Consider the following 17,655-nt stretch of genomic DNA (forward strand, 5'->3'; position numbering starts at 1 on the left):
GTATTTTCCACACAGAAGAGATCGGGGGCCCTCATGGGTGAGCAACGGAAGTACCACTCCTCACCACGTGGACAGAAGTGGAGTCAATGAAATATATACGCATGTACAAAGAACAGAGATAACAGGTCCAAACCTCAAGGGGAGACTGACAATCTAAGACAGACCCAGGGGGACAACGGAGAGAGGGAGGATGGAGGCATGGGAAGAATATGCGATTATTTCATTGACAGTTGCTTTGGCTTACTTACAATAAAATATAGGAAGGGGGATGAGGGTGCAGCACTTTGGGAGGAAATAGGATTTGGGCATGTGTGGCCAGGACGGACAACTTAATTAAATTAAATTAGGCGAGAAAAGGACATGTGAATACGATTTATTTAGAAGATTTTTTTCCCCTTTCCTGTTCCTTCATCCTATGTTGTCAGACCCAGATGCTGTGGAAAAGACTAGAAGGGGAGGGAAGTCCTTTGCCTGGCTTGTAGGCTGCCCGATGTGGTATCGCTGCCTGCCCCTTTTCACTTCTCAAGGGCACTTAAGTATAATTCTTCTGTCCTGCTTTATAGCCCCAAAGGCTCTCAGAGCGGTTTGCAAAAGATTATCGGAATAAAGTCTCTCTCAAATCTAGCACAGGGAGAGAAATGACATTGTGTCATAGATGCACCTTCCGTCTCTACAGCCTTTTCTAGGTAAAGGTGTTGCTCTCATAAGTGGCAGTCTGGCAGAGACTAGCTGCTCCTGTGTCAGTTCTGGAGATGTTGGGGCCTGAACCTGGGACCTTCTGCATGCCAGGCAGACGCTCCACCCAACTGAGCTACAAAGCAAGATTCCAGTCCTCAATGTTCTGGATTCAAGGGCTGACTTAAATAGGAACACAGAAAGCTGCCTTATAGCTAGGCCAGAATTTTGGCCCATCTAGCTCAGTATTGTCTGCACTGGCCGGCAGCAGCTCTCCAGTGTTTCAGACAGGCAGTCTGCTCCTGCCAAGCCTGGTGATGCCGGGAACTGAACCTGGAACCTTTGGCGTGCAAGGCAGATTGCTCTACCACTGAGCTTCCCCCTTAAAGCCCTGATTTATTCCTTAAAAGTGGGTGGAGAGCGAACAGCACCCAGCAATCCCAGCAACAGGAGGAAGGACAACCAACAGCTTACAAGCCAAAGGCCACCCCTGACTTACCGGGGAAGGTGAGGCTGAACCTCTCTGCTTAAAACCGAGGTGAACTAACAAGCGAGGGCAGGCACAGGCATCGTAAAAAGACGGGCAGGAGACGGGTTGCAGGAAGCAGAGTTTAATGTCCAAACTAAGAATGACCCATGTTACCTCGGTATGCATCAAACACCGAGGTAAGCGCCCATTTTACCCCGGAACGAGCGTCACACGGAGTGGGACGGAGGCACCTGGAAGGGATTCCCTGTGTCATTCTCAAATGGGTTCCCCCTGCTGTTTAGGGCCATGCCTCCCTGCCTGCCCGCCCTTCCTGCCTGAAGGATCCGAGGGCGTCTTTCTGCTGCGCTCTGCTGCAGGGGGGCCCCTCCACGCCCATTGGCTGCGGGGATGCTGCGTGTCACCAGCGAAGAGAGAGCAGGGGAAATCCCCGTGTAGTGACTGCAGAAGAGGGGATGCTGCATGACGCCAGAGAGAGGGCCTCCTCGGGAGCTGATGGGAGGTGTAGTTTTCTTCAGGCAGCTCCGCCATGCTTGCCTTTCTGTTTGTTTCTTTGAGGTGGGGAGTGGGGGCGCAAATCGCCAAGCACAGAATGCGTGGGGGGCCCCAAAGCGCGGGGCCCGGGGCAACTTCCCCGCTTCCTGGTGCCTAGGGGCACCTGTGGGAGTCAGAAGCAATTTGGGTGGAGTTGGAGTCAGTTAAAATGTACCGACTCCGAATCCGGCTTCAAAATAAATTTTGATTGACAAATTTTTTAAAATGTCAATTCAAAATGTCATAGGAGCTTCCCATGATGTCAGCTGTAGTTGAGCATTTCACCATAACTCAGGATGGAAAACATTTTGTGTGTCAGTGTATGACACAGGACCCAGATGAAGACAAATGCTGTGATGCCGAGATCAGCGCATATTCAGGCAGCGATAAAAATGCTCCTACGAGAGTTTCCAATTTAAAAAGACATTTACAGCCCTTTCCAGGACTGTGGAGTTGGGAGCAATTATTATTTTTATTATTATTATTATTATTATTTAATTACACTTTTAAACCGCCCTATACCAACAGGCTCTCAGGGCGGTGTACAATATGATAAAACCACATTAAAACCAGCGAATGTGGGTAAAACATGTAAATATAAAAACATTAAAACAGATTAAGACAAAAATAGAACATACAACTAATTAACAATAACATTAAAATTAAACACAAAACCAAAACTAGAACTAAAACTAAAATGCCTGGGCAAAGAGGTAGGTCTTTACCTGGCGCCGAAAAGATATCAAAGAAGGTGCCAGGCGTATCTCGTCAGGGAGGGCGTTCCATAGTTCGGGGGCCACCACCGAGAAGGCCCTAGATCTCGTTGTTGCTCTCCGGGCCTCCTTGTGAGTTGGAACCCGGAGAAGGGCCTTCGACATCGAGCGCAGCAAACGGGTAGGTTCGTAGTGGGAGAGGCGGTCCATCAGGTATTGCGGTCCGGTGCCATTAAGGGCTTTATAGGTAAGAACCAACACTTTGAATCTGGCCCGGAAACGTATTGGTAGCCAGTGCAGTGTGGCCAGGACAGGTGTTATATGATCAGATCTTTTAGTCCGAGTGAGGACTGTGGCCGCAGCATTCTGCACCAGCTGAAGTTTCCGAACCGACTTCAAAGGTAACCCTACATAGAGTGCATTACAGTAATCCAGTCTAGAGGTTACCAGAGCATGGATAACTGAGGCAAGGTTCTCCCTGTCCAGATAGGGTCGTAGTTGGGCTACCAGCCGAAGCTGGTAGAACGCATTCCGTGCCACCGAGGCTACCTGAACCTCCAGAGACAGGAGTAGATCTAATAAGACCCCGAAACTACAGACCTGCTCCTTTAGGGGGAGTGTAACCCCATCTAGAGTAGGTCGGACATCAACCATCTGGTCAGGGGACCCCCCACCAACAGCATCTCAGTCTTGTCAGGATTAAGTCTCAGTTTATTAGCTCTCATCCAGACCATTACTGCGACCAGGCAGCGGTCTAGTACATCAACAGCCTCACCTGAAGAAGATGAAAAGGAGAAATAGAGCATATTGCACTCCAAAACTCCTAATGACCTCACCCAGCGGTGTATGATTCATCCTGGCCCAGAGCGGATTTTCGGGTGGGCACCCTCAGTTACATATTTTTTCTTGAGTTTTTTTGTCCATTTTGGTTTTCTGTAGATGCCCTTATTCGTGCCCTGCGCCGAAGAGAAGCTCTGGGCCAGGTGGGACACACTGGTATGTTATAGAGGACACCCTTCCCTTTCCAGGGGTGTATGATGCATCCTGGACAGAGCAGATTTTGTGGTGGGCATCCCCAGTTACTTATTTCTCTCTGCCTCTTTTTGTCCATTTTGGTTGTGCATAGATGCCAATATTCATGCACCGCGCCCAGCAAAAGCTCTGGGCCAGGAAGGATGCACTGGCTTCTTGTAGAGGACATCCTCCCCTTTCTTGGGGTGTATGATTTGTCCTGGCCCAGAGCAGATCTTGGGATGGGCACCCCCAGTTACTTATTTTTATGATTTTACAACATCTATGTATTTATGGTAATATCAGAAGCCTGATTATTTTGGTTGCATAAACGTATTGTTAGCCTTGACGGGGAGAGTCCCCCGATCACAGTGATATATCCTACAGGGCTCCCCAACATATATTTTGGGGTTCAGAGACATGTTAACTTTGGCTTGATGTTGCTGTAGATGTCAACTTTTCTTCCGTAGTGTTTTGAACTTTCAAGCAAATTGGGAACTGGGAACCAACTTCAGCGCTGTGTCAACATCTGTGTCTTTGATGATGAATTTCACGGCCTTAAGCTTGGAGATGCAGGCACTTCATAGTTGCAACAGAGCTAAGTCGACAAAGGGGCGCTAAATGGGCCGCTTCTTCATGTGTCCTCCTTTGTCCTTTGGTTCAGCTGTGATAGTTGAATAGTGAGGCTCTTCTTTCACTACCTTCATTCTACCAGCCCTCCCCAGTTTCCTATTCTGTTGGAATTAAGGTCACCGTTTAATTCAGGAAAGCAGAAACGTGGCCTTGCCCTCCTTGTTTTAGGGTAGCCCGGCAGACAAACGATTAGCGAGTGACATTTTTCCTGAAATGGGTGCAAATTGGTGGGCACTACTTCCCGCTCCCTCTTCCTACACCAGGTGTAAGTTCCCTACTAAATCAGAGGGTGTTATCCAGTTTCTGCACACCACACACCTTTATGGCACATCCACAGTGTACATGGAAAGCAAATGGCTTCCTCCAAAGAGTCCTGGGAGTTGTAGTTTATGAAGGGTGCTGGGAATGTAGCACAGTGAGGAAAAACTATTCTCTAGGATTCGCTGGGGGAAGCCATGTGCTTTACATTTGTGTTGCATGTGCTTTAAATGTCTGCTGTGATCATACACTTCTATCTTGTCTCCACTACACTTTTTTTCTACAGCAAAAATCCCCAAATGTTGTGACCCTTGATCATTTTGTTTGCCCATTTCTCTACCGCTTCCACCCCTAGAATGCTATTTTTGCGGTCAGGCAACCAGAACTGTAGACAGCATTCCAAGTAGGATCACATCTTGGATGTGTATAATGGCGTTATGATATTGGCAGTTTTATTTTCAATGTGTGTCTTAATGATCCCTCACATGGAAATCACCAATTTCAGAGCTATAACATCAGTATCTTAGTTGAGGCATCCGCTATGACCTCGAGGTCTCTCTCCTGTCAGTCACCACTAATTCAGTTAGGATTTTTTACTTCTCTGCATCACTTTACACTTGCTTACATTTAATTGCATTTCCTCTTTAATACCCAAGCCTGCTTGGAGAGTTCCTCTTGGAGTTCCTCACAATCCTTCTTTATTTTAATCACCCTGAACTTGATATCAATAGTAAAGCTGGTTACCTCACTTCTCAACCCAAATCCATGTTATTTAGAAACAAGTTTAAAAACACAGGTCCTAATCCTGATGATTGGCGGGGGGGCACTTCTTACATCCCTCCATTGGGAGAACTATTCATTTATTCCTGCTTTCTCCTTCCTGATCTTTAAACACTTCCTGATGCATGAGAGCGCATTTCCTCGTATCCCATGATTGCTGTGTTCTACTCCATGTTTGGTAATTCTGCCTTTGATAATATTTTCCACTACTTTTCCCAGAACAGCTCATCGGCCTCTGATTTCCCAGATACCTTCTGTGTCCTTTTGGCTTTCAAATTGTAATACATTTGCCAGTCCATATGGTAGCAACTCTTTGGGAGAAGGTACATATTTTTGTTAGAAGATCAGCAATGTCTGCCTTCTTACTCCCTTCCCGGCACCAACCATTGAATGGTCTGACACTGTCCTTGGCACTATGTCTGCTGACCACAAATTTGAGAGCAGGCAGGCAGATATTAACACATGATCCAGCCAGTTAAATCAAAAATACCTCCCATGGCAATCTGATGCTTCCCATAAGCTCATTTAAAAACAAAACCGTACAAAATTCATAGTCCTGAACTCAGAAATGTTTGCTTAACAACCCTCCCAATTTCCATGGTACTACACAAAACAGTCAGAGAGAATCAAGAGTTCTGTTGGGAGGAAGGGCAGGATACAAATTAAATTATTGATTGATTGATTGATTTTATTTGTATCCTGCCCTTCCTCCCAGCAGGAGCCCAGGGCGGCAAACAAAGCACTGAAACACTTTAAAACACCATAAAAAACAGAACTTAAAATAAATTAAATCAAAAACAGCATTAAAAACATTTTTTAAATAACAACTTAAAGAAAGGGTTAAAAACATTATTAAAAAACATATTAAACAATTCTGACACAGATGCAGACTGGGATAGGTCTCAACTTAAAAGGCTTGTTGAAAGAGGAAAGTCTTCAAAAGGTGCCGAAAAGATAGCAGAGATGGTGTCTACCTAATATTCAAAGGGAGGGAATTCCACAGGGTAGGTGTTGCCACACTAAAGGTCCGTTTCCTATATTGTGCAGAACGGACCTCCTGATAAGATGGTATCTGCAGGAGGCCCTCACCTGCAGAGCGCAGTGATCGGCTGGGTATATCAGGGATAAGACGGTCTTTCAGGCATCCTGGTTCCAAACTGTACAGGGCTTTGTACACCAAAACTAGAACCTTGAACTTGGCCCGGTAGCAAATGGGCAGCCAGTGCAGTTCTTTCAGCAGCAGGGTGACATGTTGGCGATACCGTGACCCAGTGAGCAGTCTCGCCACCACCTTTTGCACCAGTTGCAGCTTCCGGACCAACCTCAAGGTCAGCCCCACATAGAGCGCATAGAGGAAGGCTGGGGTATAAATAAAATAATAACTATCTAACTAACTAAATAAAATAAACATCCAAGGCCCTCCTCTGAGGGAAGGTGGGAGTCTGTCAACAAGGGAGAGGGCTTTCTCAGTGGTGGCCCCCAAATTATGGAATGGTTGTGGTGATGTGTGCTTGGGGCCAATAGTGTTATCTTTTCGGCTCCAGGTCAACACTTTCCTCTTCTCCCAAGCATTTTAGCATGTGTTTTTAAATTGCTTTTTAAAAATGTGTTTTTAAATTTGTGTATTTGTTTTTAATGTTTTTAATTGTGGTAAACTGCCCAGAGAGTTTCGGCTATGGGGCGGTATACAAATGCAATCAATCAATCAATCAATCAATCAACCAATCAATCAATATTAGAGCAACCCCGTTTCTTCTTAATTTCTCATTTCCTGCATAAAATATTTTGTAGTTGCCTGAAAATGTCCCATTCCCATCCATTTTAATTCACTCACGCCAAATATTGTAATGTTAATGCGTTCCATTTTTTCCTTGACAATTTTTAACTTTCCCTGGTTCATGCTTCTCACATTCCATGTTCCTACTGTGTGCGTCATACAACTCTGGACTCTCCTTTCGCATCTGTGCGCATGAGCCTCTGGGCTTCCTTTTGGCTTTGACCCAGCTGCATCATTAGTCACAGCACTACTCGTACTTGTCCCTTGTCCTTCCCCAGTAGCTTGATGAGTTCCTTCTGACCTGGGGTCTCATCTTCCAGCACTATCTCGTGTTGCAGGTAACAGGGGTTAACACTTTGGGAGAGAAGGACGGGATGCCAGCTGCCCTCTGGCAGTGGAAAGGGCCATGTTCCTGTCAGACAGGATCCATCCTAGGTTTGTAAATTCCAGCTGTGCATAAATACTTGGTTGTTCACCTTAAATGGAGAAACAAGAGAGCAGTTTTTTTGCTACAGTTGTCTCTCTCTGTGTCTCTTTTCACAACCTGTTACCAAGCACCTACTGCTAAACTAACTACATACGAGGGGCCGCGTTTGGCAGAATTTGTCTCCCAGCAGATATCGGGATAATTGAAATCCCCCATTAGTACTACATCATGTCTCCTCAAAACACTGGCAATTTGCTTTTCAAAAGTTCCTTTTTCGTCTTCGTCTTTGATTGGGTGGTCAGTAGTAGACTCCAAGCACCACTCCCCTGATGTTCTGCAGAGAAGCATCCCCGGCGGGAAAGGGGCTTCCGCCTCCCCGCTCGCTGTCCGTGCGAAGCAGCCGAGGAGCTTCAGCCACTTTAAGGGTTAACACAGGAGGAGGCAGGAGCGCAAAGGAGGGACGTCCCTTTCCTGCCCGCCTCCCTGCCAGAACTGCAGGCTGGGAGCGCCGGAGGAGCCCCTCTTCGTGCGCGGCGATGTTGGCGAGCGGGGCTGCGCGGGGGGAGCCTGGAGCCAAAGGTAGGCAAGGAGGGGAGGGGGAAGGGGGCGAGGATCCCCTTAAGCGCCCCTCCCCACAGAGCCTCCAGATCGGAGGCTGCAGCTCTGCCCGGGGAACATCGGTGCTTTTGGTGATGGATTTCAGGGCCTTAAGCTTTGCAGATGTGGAAGCTTGACCGTTAGAACAAAGCTAAGGAGACACCAGTGCGCTCAATGGGCCGCTTCTTCACGTGTCCTCCTTTTTCCTTTGCTTCAGCTGCGAGAGTTGAATAGAGAGGCTACACTTTCAATACTGCCATTCTGATTCAATACTGAAGGGAATAACCTCAGCAGGTCGGTGCTTAGCTGTGCTCCGGGGCGCCTTTTGGTCTGGGAATTGACGCATTTTTCCGTTCCTGAGTAATATCATCCAGGGGAGAGTCACCCATCAGGCGGTGAGTTCTCCTGGTGGACATCTCGGCTGGTTTTAAAAGGGGCTAAGAAAAATGGCTTCGTCCCCAGTCTGTGTCTGTTGGAATTACTTTTTAAGACGTTTTGTTTTAATATATTTTACAACGTGGCCCTGCCCTCCTTGTTTTAGGATAGCCCAGCAGACAAACTGTTTAGCAAGTGACGTTTTCCTGAAAAGGATGCAAATTGGTGGGAGCCACTTCCACTCCCTCTTCCTGCACCAGGTGTAAGTTCCCTGCTAAATCAGAGGGTGTCATCCAGCTTCTCCACACCACACACCTTTATGGCACATCCACAGTGTACATTGAAAGCATGTGGCTTCCTCCAAAGAGTCCTGGGAGTTGTAGTTTATGAAGGGTGCTGGGAATCTAGCGCAGTGAGGAAAAACTATTATCCAGGATTCGTTGGGGGAAGCCATGTGCTTTAGATTTGTGCTGCATGTGCTTTAAATTTCTGGTGTGATCTTACACTTCTATCGTGTGTCCTCTAAGCTTTTTTTCTACAGCAAAAATCCCCAAATGTTGTGACCCTTGACCATTTTGGTTTCCCATTTCTCTACTGCTTCCACCCCTAGAATGCTATTTTTGCAGTCAGGCAACCAGAACTGAAGACAGCATCCAAGTAGGATCACATCTTAGAAGTGTATAATAGCATTACGATATTGGCAGTTTTATTTTCAATCTGTGTCTTAATGATCCCTCACATTTAATCCACCAATTTCATAGCTATAACATCAGCATCTTAACTGGGGCATCCGCTATGACCTCAAGGTCTCTCTGCTGTCAGTCACCACCAGTTCAGTTAGGATTTTTCACTTCTGTGCATCCCTTTACACTTGCTTACATTTAATTGCATTTGCTCTTTAATAGCCAAGCCTGCTTGGAGAGTTCCTCTTGGAGTTCCTCACAATCCCTCTTTATTTTAATTTCTTTAAAAAAAATAATTTTATTATTTTTATACAGATTTAAACATTAATTACAGCCTCCAAACACGAATACTCCGTGACATAAAAAGAAAAATTATATAACTACAACAAAGCTGAAACTTCCCCTCCCATTTCCTGCAGAATATTGAATTTAAAGCCCATATATAACAGAGATAAGAAAATTCTTAAGATAAATGTAAAAAAACAATTATGGGACACATACATATATCAATATGAGTTTTTAAAGCCCCTATAATGGTGGATGTTCATCCTGTTCTTGATGGGGTTACACTCCCCTTGAAGGAACAGGTTCGTAGCTTGGGAGTTCTTTTCGATCCTTCCCTGTCTCTTGAGGCCCAGGTGGCGTCGGTGGCACGGAATGCTTTTTACCATCTTCGATTGGTAGCCCAGCTACGTCCCTATCTGGACAGTGATGACCTCGCTTTAGTTGTTCATGCTCTGGTAACTTCTAGATTGGACTACTACAACGCGCTCTACGTGGGAATGCCCTTGAAGACTGTTCGGAAACTACAACTAGTCCAGAATGCAGCGGCCAGATTGTTGACGCGGACCAGAAGGTCCGCTCATATAACACCTGTTCTGGCTCGTCTGCACTGGCTTCCTATTTGTTTCCGGGCTAGATTCAAAGTGCTGGTTTTGACCTATAAAGCCCTACACGGCATGGGACCGCAATACCTGGTGGAACGCCTCTCCCAATATGAACCTACCCGTACACTACACTCAACATCTAAGGCCCTCCTCTGAGTACCATCCCATTGAGAGGCTTGGAGGGTGATGACTAGAACCAGGGCCTTTTCAGTAGTGGCCCCCGAACTGTGGAAGTTTCCCTGATGAGGTGCGCCTGGCGCCGACGCTACTATCTTTTCGGCGCCAGGTGAAAACCTTTTTATACTCCCAGGCATTTTAAAGTGTATTTTAAACAGCATTTCCGTATTTTGGATGTTGTTTGGTTTGTTATTGTTTGTTTGTTTTGTTTTTTGATTTATTGTATTTATATATTGTGCTTGTTTTTATCTTTTTGTACACCGCCCAGAGAGCCTTCAGGCTTAGGGTGGTATATAAATTAAACTAAATAAAATAAATAAAAAATAAATATAATTGTCTATGAACTAATAAATACTAAAACAAAAAAGACAAAATTAACACACATACAATGTTAGGCATTCCAGATTCGAGCGTAATGTGGTGGCTCTCTACCATGTTCTTTTGATTCACATAGACTATAAATGGATATCAAGTTTCATAGCAATTCTGTTTCTTGGTGATACCTTGGGATATTCTCAATTTGATCGTTAATTCTGAACTTGATATCAACAGTAAAGCTGATTACCTCGCTTCTCATCCCAAATCCATGTTATTTAGAAATAAGTTTAAAAACACAGGTCCTAATCCTGATGATTGTCGGGGGCATTTCTTACATCCCTCCATTGGGAGAACTATTCATTTATTCCTGCTTTCTCCTTTCTGATCTTTGAACACTTACTGATGTATGAGAGCGTATTTCCTCGTATCTCATGACTGCTGTGTTCCACTCCATGTTTGGTAATTCTGTCTTTAATAATATTTACCACTACTTTTCCTGGAACAGCTAATAGGCCTCTGATTTCCCGGTTACCTTCTGTGTCCTTTTGGCTTTCAAATTGTAATACATTTGCCAGTCCATATGGTAGCAAGTCTTTGGGAGAAGGTACATATTTGAGGAAGTGTCCTTGCACTTCACCCAGGAGGAACGGGCTCAGCTGGATCCAGACTAGAGAGCCTGTACAAGGAGATGATGCAGGAGATTCAGGAGATGGCCATCCACTATGCATTTCTGATTATCCGGTAGAGCTGCCATCACTTCCTACACCACCTTTTCCCAGACAGGAAGACTCGGGGGGGGGGCAATTTAGTACTGATATTTCTGCGATCCTAGGACAGCACACCCTGCGCTTCCCAGCCAGAGCCCTCTTTAACTTACTCTAAGGCTTAAAACCAAAGCTCTCCACCTGTTGCTGCCACCAGTCTGAAGAGTCAGCTTTTCCTTTGCACCTCAAAATCCTTTTACTTGGTAGTGGGGAAGCCACGTTTTAGCTCAAATATCTACCTGATCCTAAGTCAGATGTTGGTCCTCTCAGGTGTAAAGCTGTTTGGCTGGTCCACTGCAGGCTTTTTCCTGTTGGTGGATGAGGCACAAAGGCTGCATATCACAGGCCACCATTTAAGGATATTTCCTCCCACATAGGTTTCCGGGGCACTGGGCTCTCTTGGATCAATTCACACTGAACTCAGTGCAGGTGTGTGTGTGTTATGTGCCTTCAAGTACATTACCAGTTATGGCGACCCCATGAATCAGCGCCCTCCAACAGCATATGTCATGAACCACCCTGTTCAGATCTTGTAACTCCAGGCTGTTGCTTCCTTTATGGAATCAATCCGTCTCTTGTTTGGCCTTCCTCTTTTTCTACTCCCTGCTGTTTTTCCCAACCTTCTTGTCTTTTCAAGTGACTCATGTCTTCTCATTATGTGTCCAAACTAGCATGAAAACCTGAATTCAAGATGGTCGTGTAGCAAAGAATTGTGGGGGTTCATTTGTTAATGTGGGATCTTAACAGGTTAACATTTGGTTTCTGTATTAGAGCTGTGAGTTGGCAGTTTTATTTCCCAACTGTGGATAATCAGAGGCCCATCCTAACACTCCCTTATCCATAGAAGCCAGGCTCCATCAAGGTCGTACAGCCCTTGAAGTTTTAGGGAGGATGTTCCATTTGGCCAGGAGACGGATGGGCCCTTTTTCCATGAAGAAATTTCCTGATTGGTTAATTGGAATCAGCCTGTTGCTGGGCAGTTTGCCATAAGTATGGGGCTCAAACCTTGGCTTGCTTTCCTCTGCTGGGTCCCATCATGCCTACTTGATGCTGCCAGTTGAGCTTCCATTTTGCATCCACTCTCCTGCCTGTTCCTCTCTCTGAGGAGAGGGGGCTGCGCAACTGTCTACCTGTGTGTAAGGAGAGACTAGGCTAGATGGCTTTCTTCTTTTCTGTTGGGACTAAACTCCCTCTGTTTTACCTTGCCCCTTTGGGTGTTGATATTAAGGAACTATTTTGCTGTTGTAACTGTGCACCTCTTTTATTCTTTAATGAAGTTATTTCTATTTACCAGTGTGTGTTCATTCAGGAGAGGGTTGGCTCTGAACCGGTACATTGGCCACTGACCATGACTACTGTGTGAATTCGGTATTTTGGCTAAAGGCTTCAGAGCAAGGACTGTCTGTTTGGCTCTTGCTGTCTGTAATCCTTGGCATGTTTTCTGGAGTTTCCCCTTGGCTCAGGGTGTATAAAGGGTGGTGGCAGTCTACTACCCTGCAGGGCTGTTGTGAGCAGGCACAGCCTTGGCAGAGCAGGATATCGTGCCAGAGTCAATTGCCCTGGGTGGGGTATTGGATTTTGGGACGGTGGAGGGTGTCCTGGGAGAGTCCTCCTCCCTCATACAAAAAATTTGATAACCTCAGTTTCATCATTTTAGCTTGTAGTGATAGTTCTGGTTTAATTTGTTCTAACATCAAATTATTTGTCTTTTTCGCAGTCCATGGTACCCGCAAGCTCTAATCCAACACCACATTTCAAATGAGTTGATTATTCTTTTCAATACTATGGTCTGAAAGATCTTGACTTTGGTTTTCAGTGATGCATCTTTGCATTTGAGGAGCTTTTCTTGTAGCTGCCCTCCCCAGTCCAAGACTTCTTCTGATTTCTTGACTATTGTCTCCATTTTGGTTAATGACTGTGCTGAGTTATTGATAATCCTTGACAAGTTCAATGTCCTCATTGTCAACTGTAAAGTTACATAAATCTTCTGTTGTCATTACTTTACTCTTCTTGACTTTCACCTGTAGTCCTGCTTTTGTGCTTTCCTCTTTAACTTTCATCAGCATTCATTTCAAATTGTTACTGGTTTCTGCCAGTAGTATGGTGTCATCTGCATATCTTACATTTTTGATATTTCTCCCTCCAGTTTTCACACCTCCTTCATTTTGGTCCAATTCCACTTTCCATATGAAAGAAGAAGAAGAAGAAGAAGAAGAAGAACAACAACAACAACAACAACAGAAGAGCCTGCTGGATCAGGCCAGTGGCCCATCCAGTCCAGCATCCTGTTCTCACAGTGGCCAGCCAGGAGCCTGGGGGAAGCCCGCAAGCAGGACCCGAGTGCAAGAACACTCTCCCCTCCTGAGGCTTCCGGCAACTGGTTTTCAGAAGCATGCTGCCTCTGACTAGGGTGGCAGAGCACAGCCATCATGGCTAGTAGCCATTGATAGCCCTGTCCTCCATGAATTGGTCTAATCTTCTTTTAAAGCCATCCAAGTTGGTGGCCATTACTGCATCTTGTGGGAGCAAATTCCATAGTTTAACTATGTGCTGAGTAAAGAAGTACTTCCTTTTGTCTGTCCTGAATCTTCCAACATTCAGCTTCTTGGAATGTCCACGAGTTAGCAATAGTAATAATAGTAATAATAATGCTTTTAAAAATGTTTCTTTTTTTTTTACAATAATTTTTATTCAAATTTTCATAAAACAAACAAAACAAAATCATAAAACATTCAAAGACAAAAAACAAAACAAAACAAAAATAATTAAACAGAAAAATAAAATGTTGACTTCCCATTTGTCGCAGATCAGTTATAGGTCTACAATATATAACAATCCTGTCTCTTAGATTATATTATAAAATCACTTTCCTCCAGTAATCTTAATTAATCATCAAATCTCATAAACATTACTTTATTCTTTCCACAAAAAGTCAAAGAGAGGTTTCAAGTCTTTAAGAAATATATCTATCAATTTTTCTCCAAATAAGCATGTCAATTAATCCTTCTCGTTAATAATAATAATAATCTTGTTGTCATAGCCATAGTCCAAATAAACATATCGATTAATCCATCTCATCAAATCTGTTAGGTCCAATAATTTCAATAGCCATTCTTCCATTATCAATATTAATTCCATCTTCCATCTTCAATAGTCCTGTTAAGTCCAGTAATTTCAGTGTCCATTCTTCCATTATCAGTATTCCATAATAATCTTGCTGTCATAGCCATAGTCATATAATAAGAGTCTGATGGGAATTTCCTTTATCACAAATATTTTTTTCTTGCCATCAATTCTGAATATGTTGCTGAAATATTGTTGTAAAATCATATCTCTGTTCTTCTTTTTTACAAAATGCACTGGCTCATCTCTTGAGAGTTTTTCCATTGTCACATGGCTGTAGTTAATTCCATAGATTTTCTCTATATCAAGCTCCATCACGTCATTCCAGTCCAGAAAATTATCCAAGCCATTGATAACTTTATCTCTAATATCTTCATTAATTTCTTCAGAGACAACGTTGAATTCCAAACAGTAGATTTTATTTCTAATATCCATAAACTCCCGATCTTTTTCCAATTCCACATTTGTTCCAATCTCCAGGGTTTGTATCTTCCCTTTATTTTTTCTTTTCTCATCTCTGATCTCATTCTCCTCTCTCACAGGATCCCCTATTTCTTTAAGCTCCTGCGTCATTTTGCTCAGTTCAATTTTCAGCTCCTTACTACCCTGTCGCAGGGTTTGTTTCGTTATCTCAATCTCATCCATTATTTTCTGAAACATAATTACTTCCAGATTCTCAGCCACTTTCTTGATTGCCATTTTTTAAAACCACGAAAACAAAACAAAACAAAACAAAAATAAAGAAGAACCACTTCTTATTTCAGCAACAATTGAGTTAATATTCCAGGCTTGATGACATCACAGTATAAACAGAGCAGCCTGCCTTATCTCTCTATGTTCAAGAATACAAAACAAATTTAGTTCCCAGCATCAAAACAGTTTGTGGCGTCGTGAAGAAGCAGATTCGTCAAAATAAAATAGACCAAAAAGAGAATAGTCCCAGACAGTATAATGTTCCTCGGAATAGAAATCCCTCTTCTGTTTATATCTTTAGAATGCACTTCCAGGACAGCTTTTTGCAATAGAAACAGAGATAAGCTATTAATTTCGTGAATAACAGAGAAGAGTTATAGCTCACCCAGAAGTTCTTTAAAGCTGATTCATTTGACAAATCTCTTTTTGCTGCAACAATTTAAACCAAGTAAAAAAAAATAATAGAAAGAAGGGTGCTTGCCTGTTAGTCCGTTTTCTCTTTGAAGAAAAGATAAACGTGTCGCATTATCAGATAGAGCTTGTTCGGAAGTCCGTCTGGCATTGCTGGCTGAACCTTCTCTCATAAATGAATGAAATCCAGTCCTCCCAACAAAAACAGGCTTTTGAGGTTGATCTCTACATTTCTCCCTGCCCGGGAGAAATTTCATCAGTCAAAAAAAAAATGTTCTGACTGATTTATATCTGAAAAAGCTTCTTCTGTGACGGGAGCCCGTCTCAAAAAGCAGGCACAAGCGAAGTCAGCCTTCCCGGAAGTCAAGCTTTTAAAAATGTTTCTTAAAGATATCTTTAAAATTTTTTTAAAGATGTTGTTTTAATATATTTTAAAGTATGGTATCGTCGCATATCTTTAATTATTGATATTTCTCCCTCCAGTTTTCACACCTCCTTCATCTTGGTCCAATCCCGCTTTCCGTATGATATGTTCTGCATACAGATTAAACAAATAGGGTGATAAAATACACCCCGGTCTCTCACCCTTTCTGATAGGGAATCAGTCGGTTTCTCCATATTCTGTCCATGCAGTAGCCTCTTGTCCAGGGTATAGATCGTGTATCAGGACAATCAGATGCTGTGGCACCCCCATTTCTTTTAAAGCATTCCATAGTTTTTCATGATCTACACAGTCAAAGGCTTTGCTGTAATCTATAAAGCACAGGGTGATTTCCCTCTGAAATTCCTTGCTCCGTTCCATTATCCAGCGTGTATTTGCGATATGATCTGTGGTACCTCTTCCTTTTCTAAAACCAGCTTGGACTTTAGTGTTCAGTGATACATGTTTACATTTGAGGACCTTTTCTAGTTCTCTCACAGCTGCCCTCCCCAGTCCTAGCCTTCTTCTGATTTCTTGACTATTGTCTCCATTTTGGTTAATGACTGTGCAGAGGTATTGATAATCCTTGACAAGTTCAGTGTCCTCATTGTCAACTGTAAAGTTACATAAATCTTCTGTTGTCATTACTTTAGTCTTTTTGACATTCAGCTGTAGTCCTGCTTTTGTGCTTTCCTCTTTAATTTTCATCAGCATTCGTTTCAAATCATTACTGGTTTCTGCTAGTAGTATGGTATTGTCTGCATATCTAAAATACAGCAATGTCAGCTGGTGGGCCAAGAGTTGCAGGAGTAATTTGGACAGATTCAGTCTCAGTAGCCTGTAGCAACTCTATTGGTATGCCATCTGTTTCTGGTGATTGTTTCTTCCAAGTATTTTAAGGACCAACTTCCACCTCACATTCTAAAATTGCTGGTTCTTCATCCTATGGTTCCCCCATGAATGAATTTGTCAGCCTTGCATCTCTTTTACAGAGTTCATAGAATCATAAAATAGTAGAGATGAAGGAGTCTATAAGGCCATCAAGTCCGACCCCCTGCTCAATGCAGGAATCCAAATCAAAGCATTCCTGACAGATGGCTGTCCAGCTGCCTCTTGAATGCCTCCAGTGTCAGAGAGCCCAAGACCTCTCTAGGCAATTGGTTCCATTGTCGTATGGCTCTAGCAGTTAGGAAGTTTTTCCTGATGTCCAGTCAAAACCTGGCTTCCTGCAACTTGAGCCCATTATTCTGTGTCCTGCACTCTGGGACGATTGAGAAGAGATCCTGACCCTCCTCTATGTGACAACCCTTCATGTGCTTGAAGAGTGCTATCATATCTCCCCTCAGTCTTCTCTTCTCCAGGCTAAACATGCCCAGTTCTTTCAGTCTCTCCTCGTAGGGCGTTCTTTCTGTCCTCTGATCATCCTTGTTGCCCTCCTCTGAAACTGTTCCAGTTTGTCTGCAACCTTCTTGAAGTGCGGACACCAGAACCGGATGCAGTATTCAAGATGAGGCCTAACCAGTGCTGAATAGAGGGGAACTAATACTTCACATGATTTGGAAACTATATTCTGTTAATGTAGCCTAATATAGCATATTCTGTTAATGTAGCCACTGCCTGGCCGCGATAATGGACTGGATGAGAGCTAATAAACTGAGACTCAATCCTGACAAGACTGAGATGCTGTTGGTGGGGGGGCTCTCTGCCCAGATGGTTGATGTCCGACCTGCCCTAGATGGGGTTACACTCCCCCTAAAGGAGCAGGTCCGTAGTTTGGGGGTCTTATTAGATCCGCTCCTGTCACTGGAGGCTCAAGTAGCCTCGGTGGCACGGAATGCGTTCTACCAGCTTCGGCTGGTAGCCCAACTACGACCCTATCTGGATAGGGAGAACCTTGCCACAGTTATCCAT

General features: G+C 43.9%; 1 protein-coding gene across 1 annotated transcript in view; it reads left to right on the forward strand.

Annotated features, from left to right (window-relative positions):
• The first annotated feature begins 7,787 nt into the window (after nucleotides 1-7,787).
• Nucleotides 7,788-17,655, forward strand: part of LOC133381806 (zinc finger protein 345-like) — a 44,226-nt gene continuing 34,358 nt past the window's right edge. The window contains exon 1 of the mRNA XM_061621278.1: nucleotides 7,788-7,874. Within this exon, the coding sequence (XP_061477262.1) occupies nucleotides 7,832-7,874 (43 nt within the window). The 5' untranslated portion in view covers nucleotides 7,788-7,831. The remainder of the gene's footprint in view (nucleotides 7,875-17,655) is intronic.

Source organism: Rhineura floridana, chromosome 3 (genome assembly GCF_030035675.1).
Source record: "Rhineura floridana isolate rRhiFlo1 chromosome 3, rRhiFlo1.hap2, whole genome shotgun sequence".
Lineage (NCBI taxonomy): Eukaryota > Metazoa > Chordata > Lepidosauria > Squamata > Rhineuridae > Rhineura > Rhineura floridana.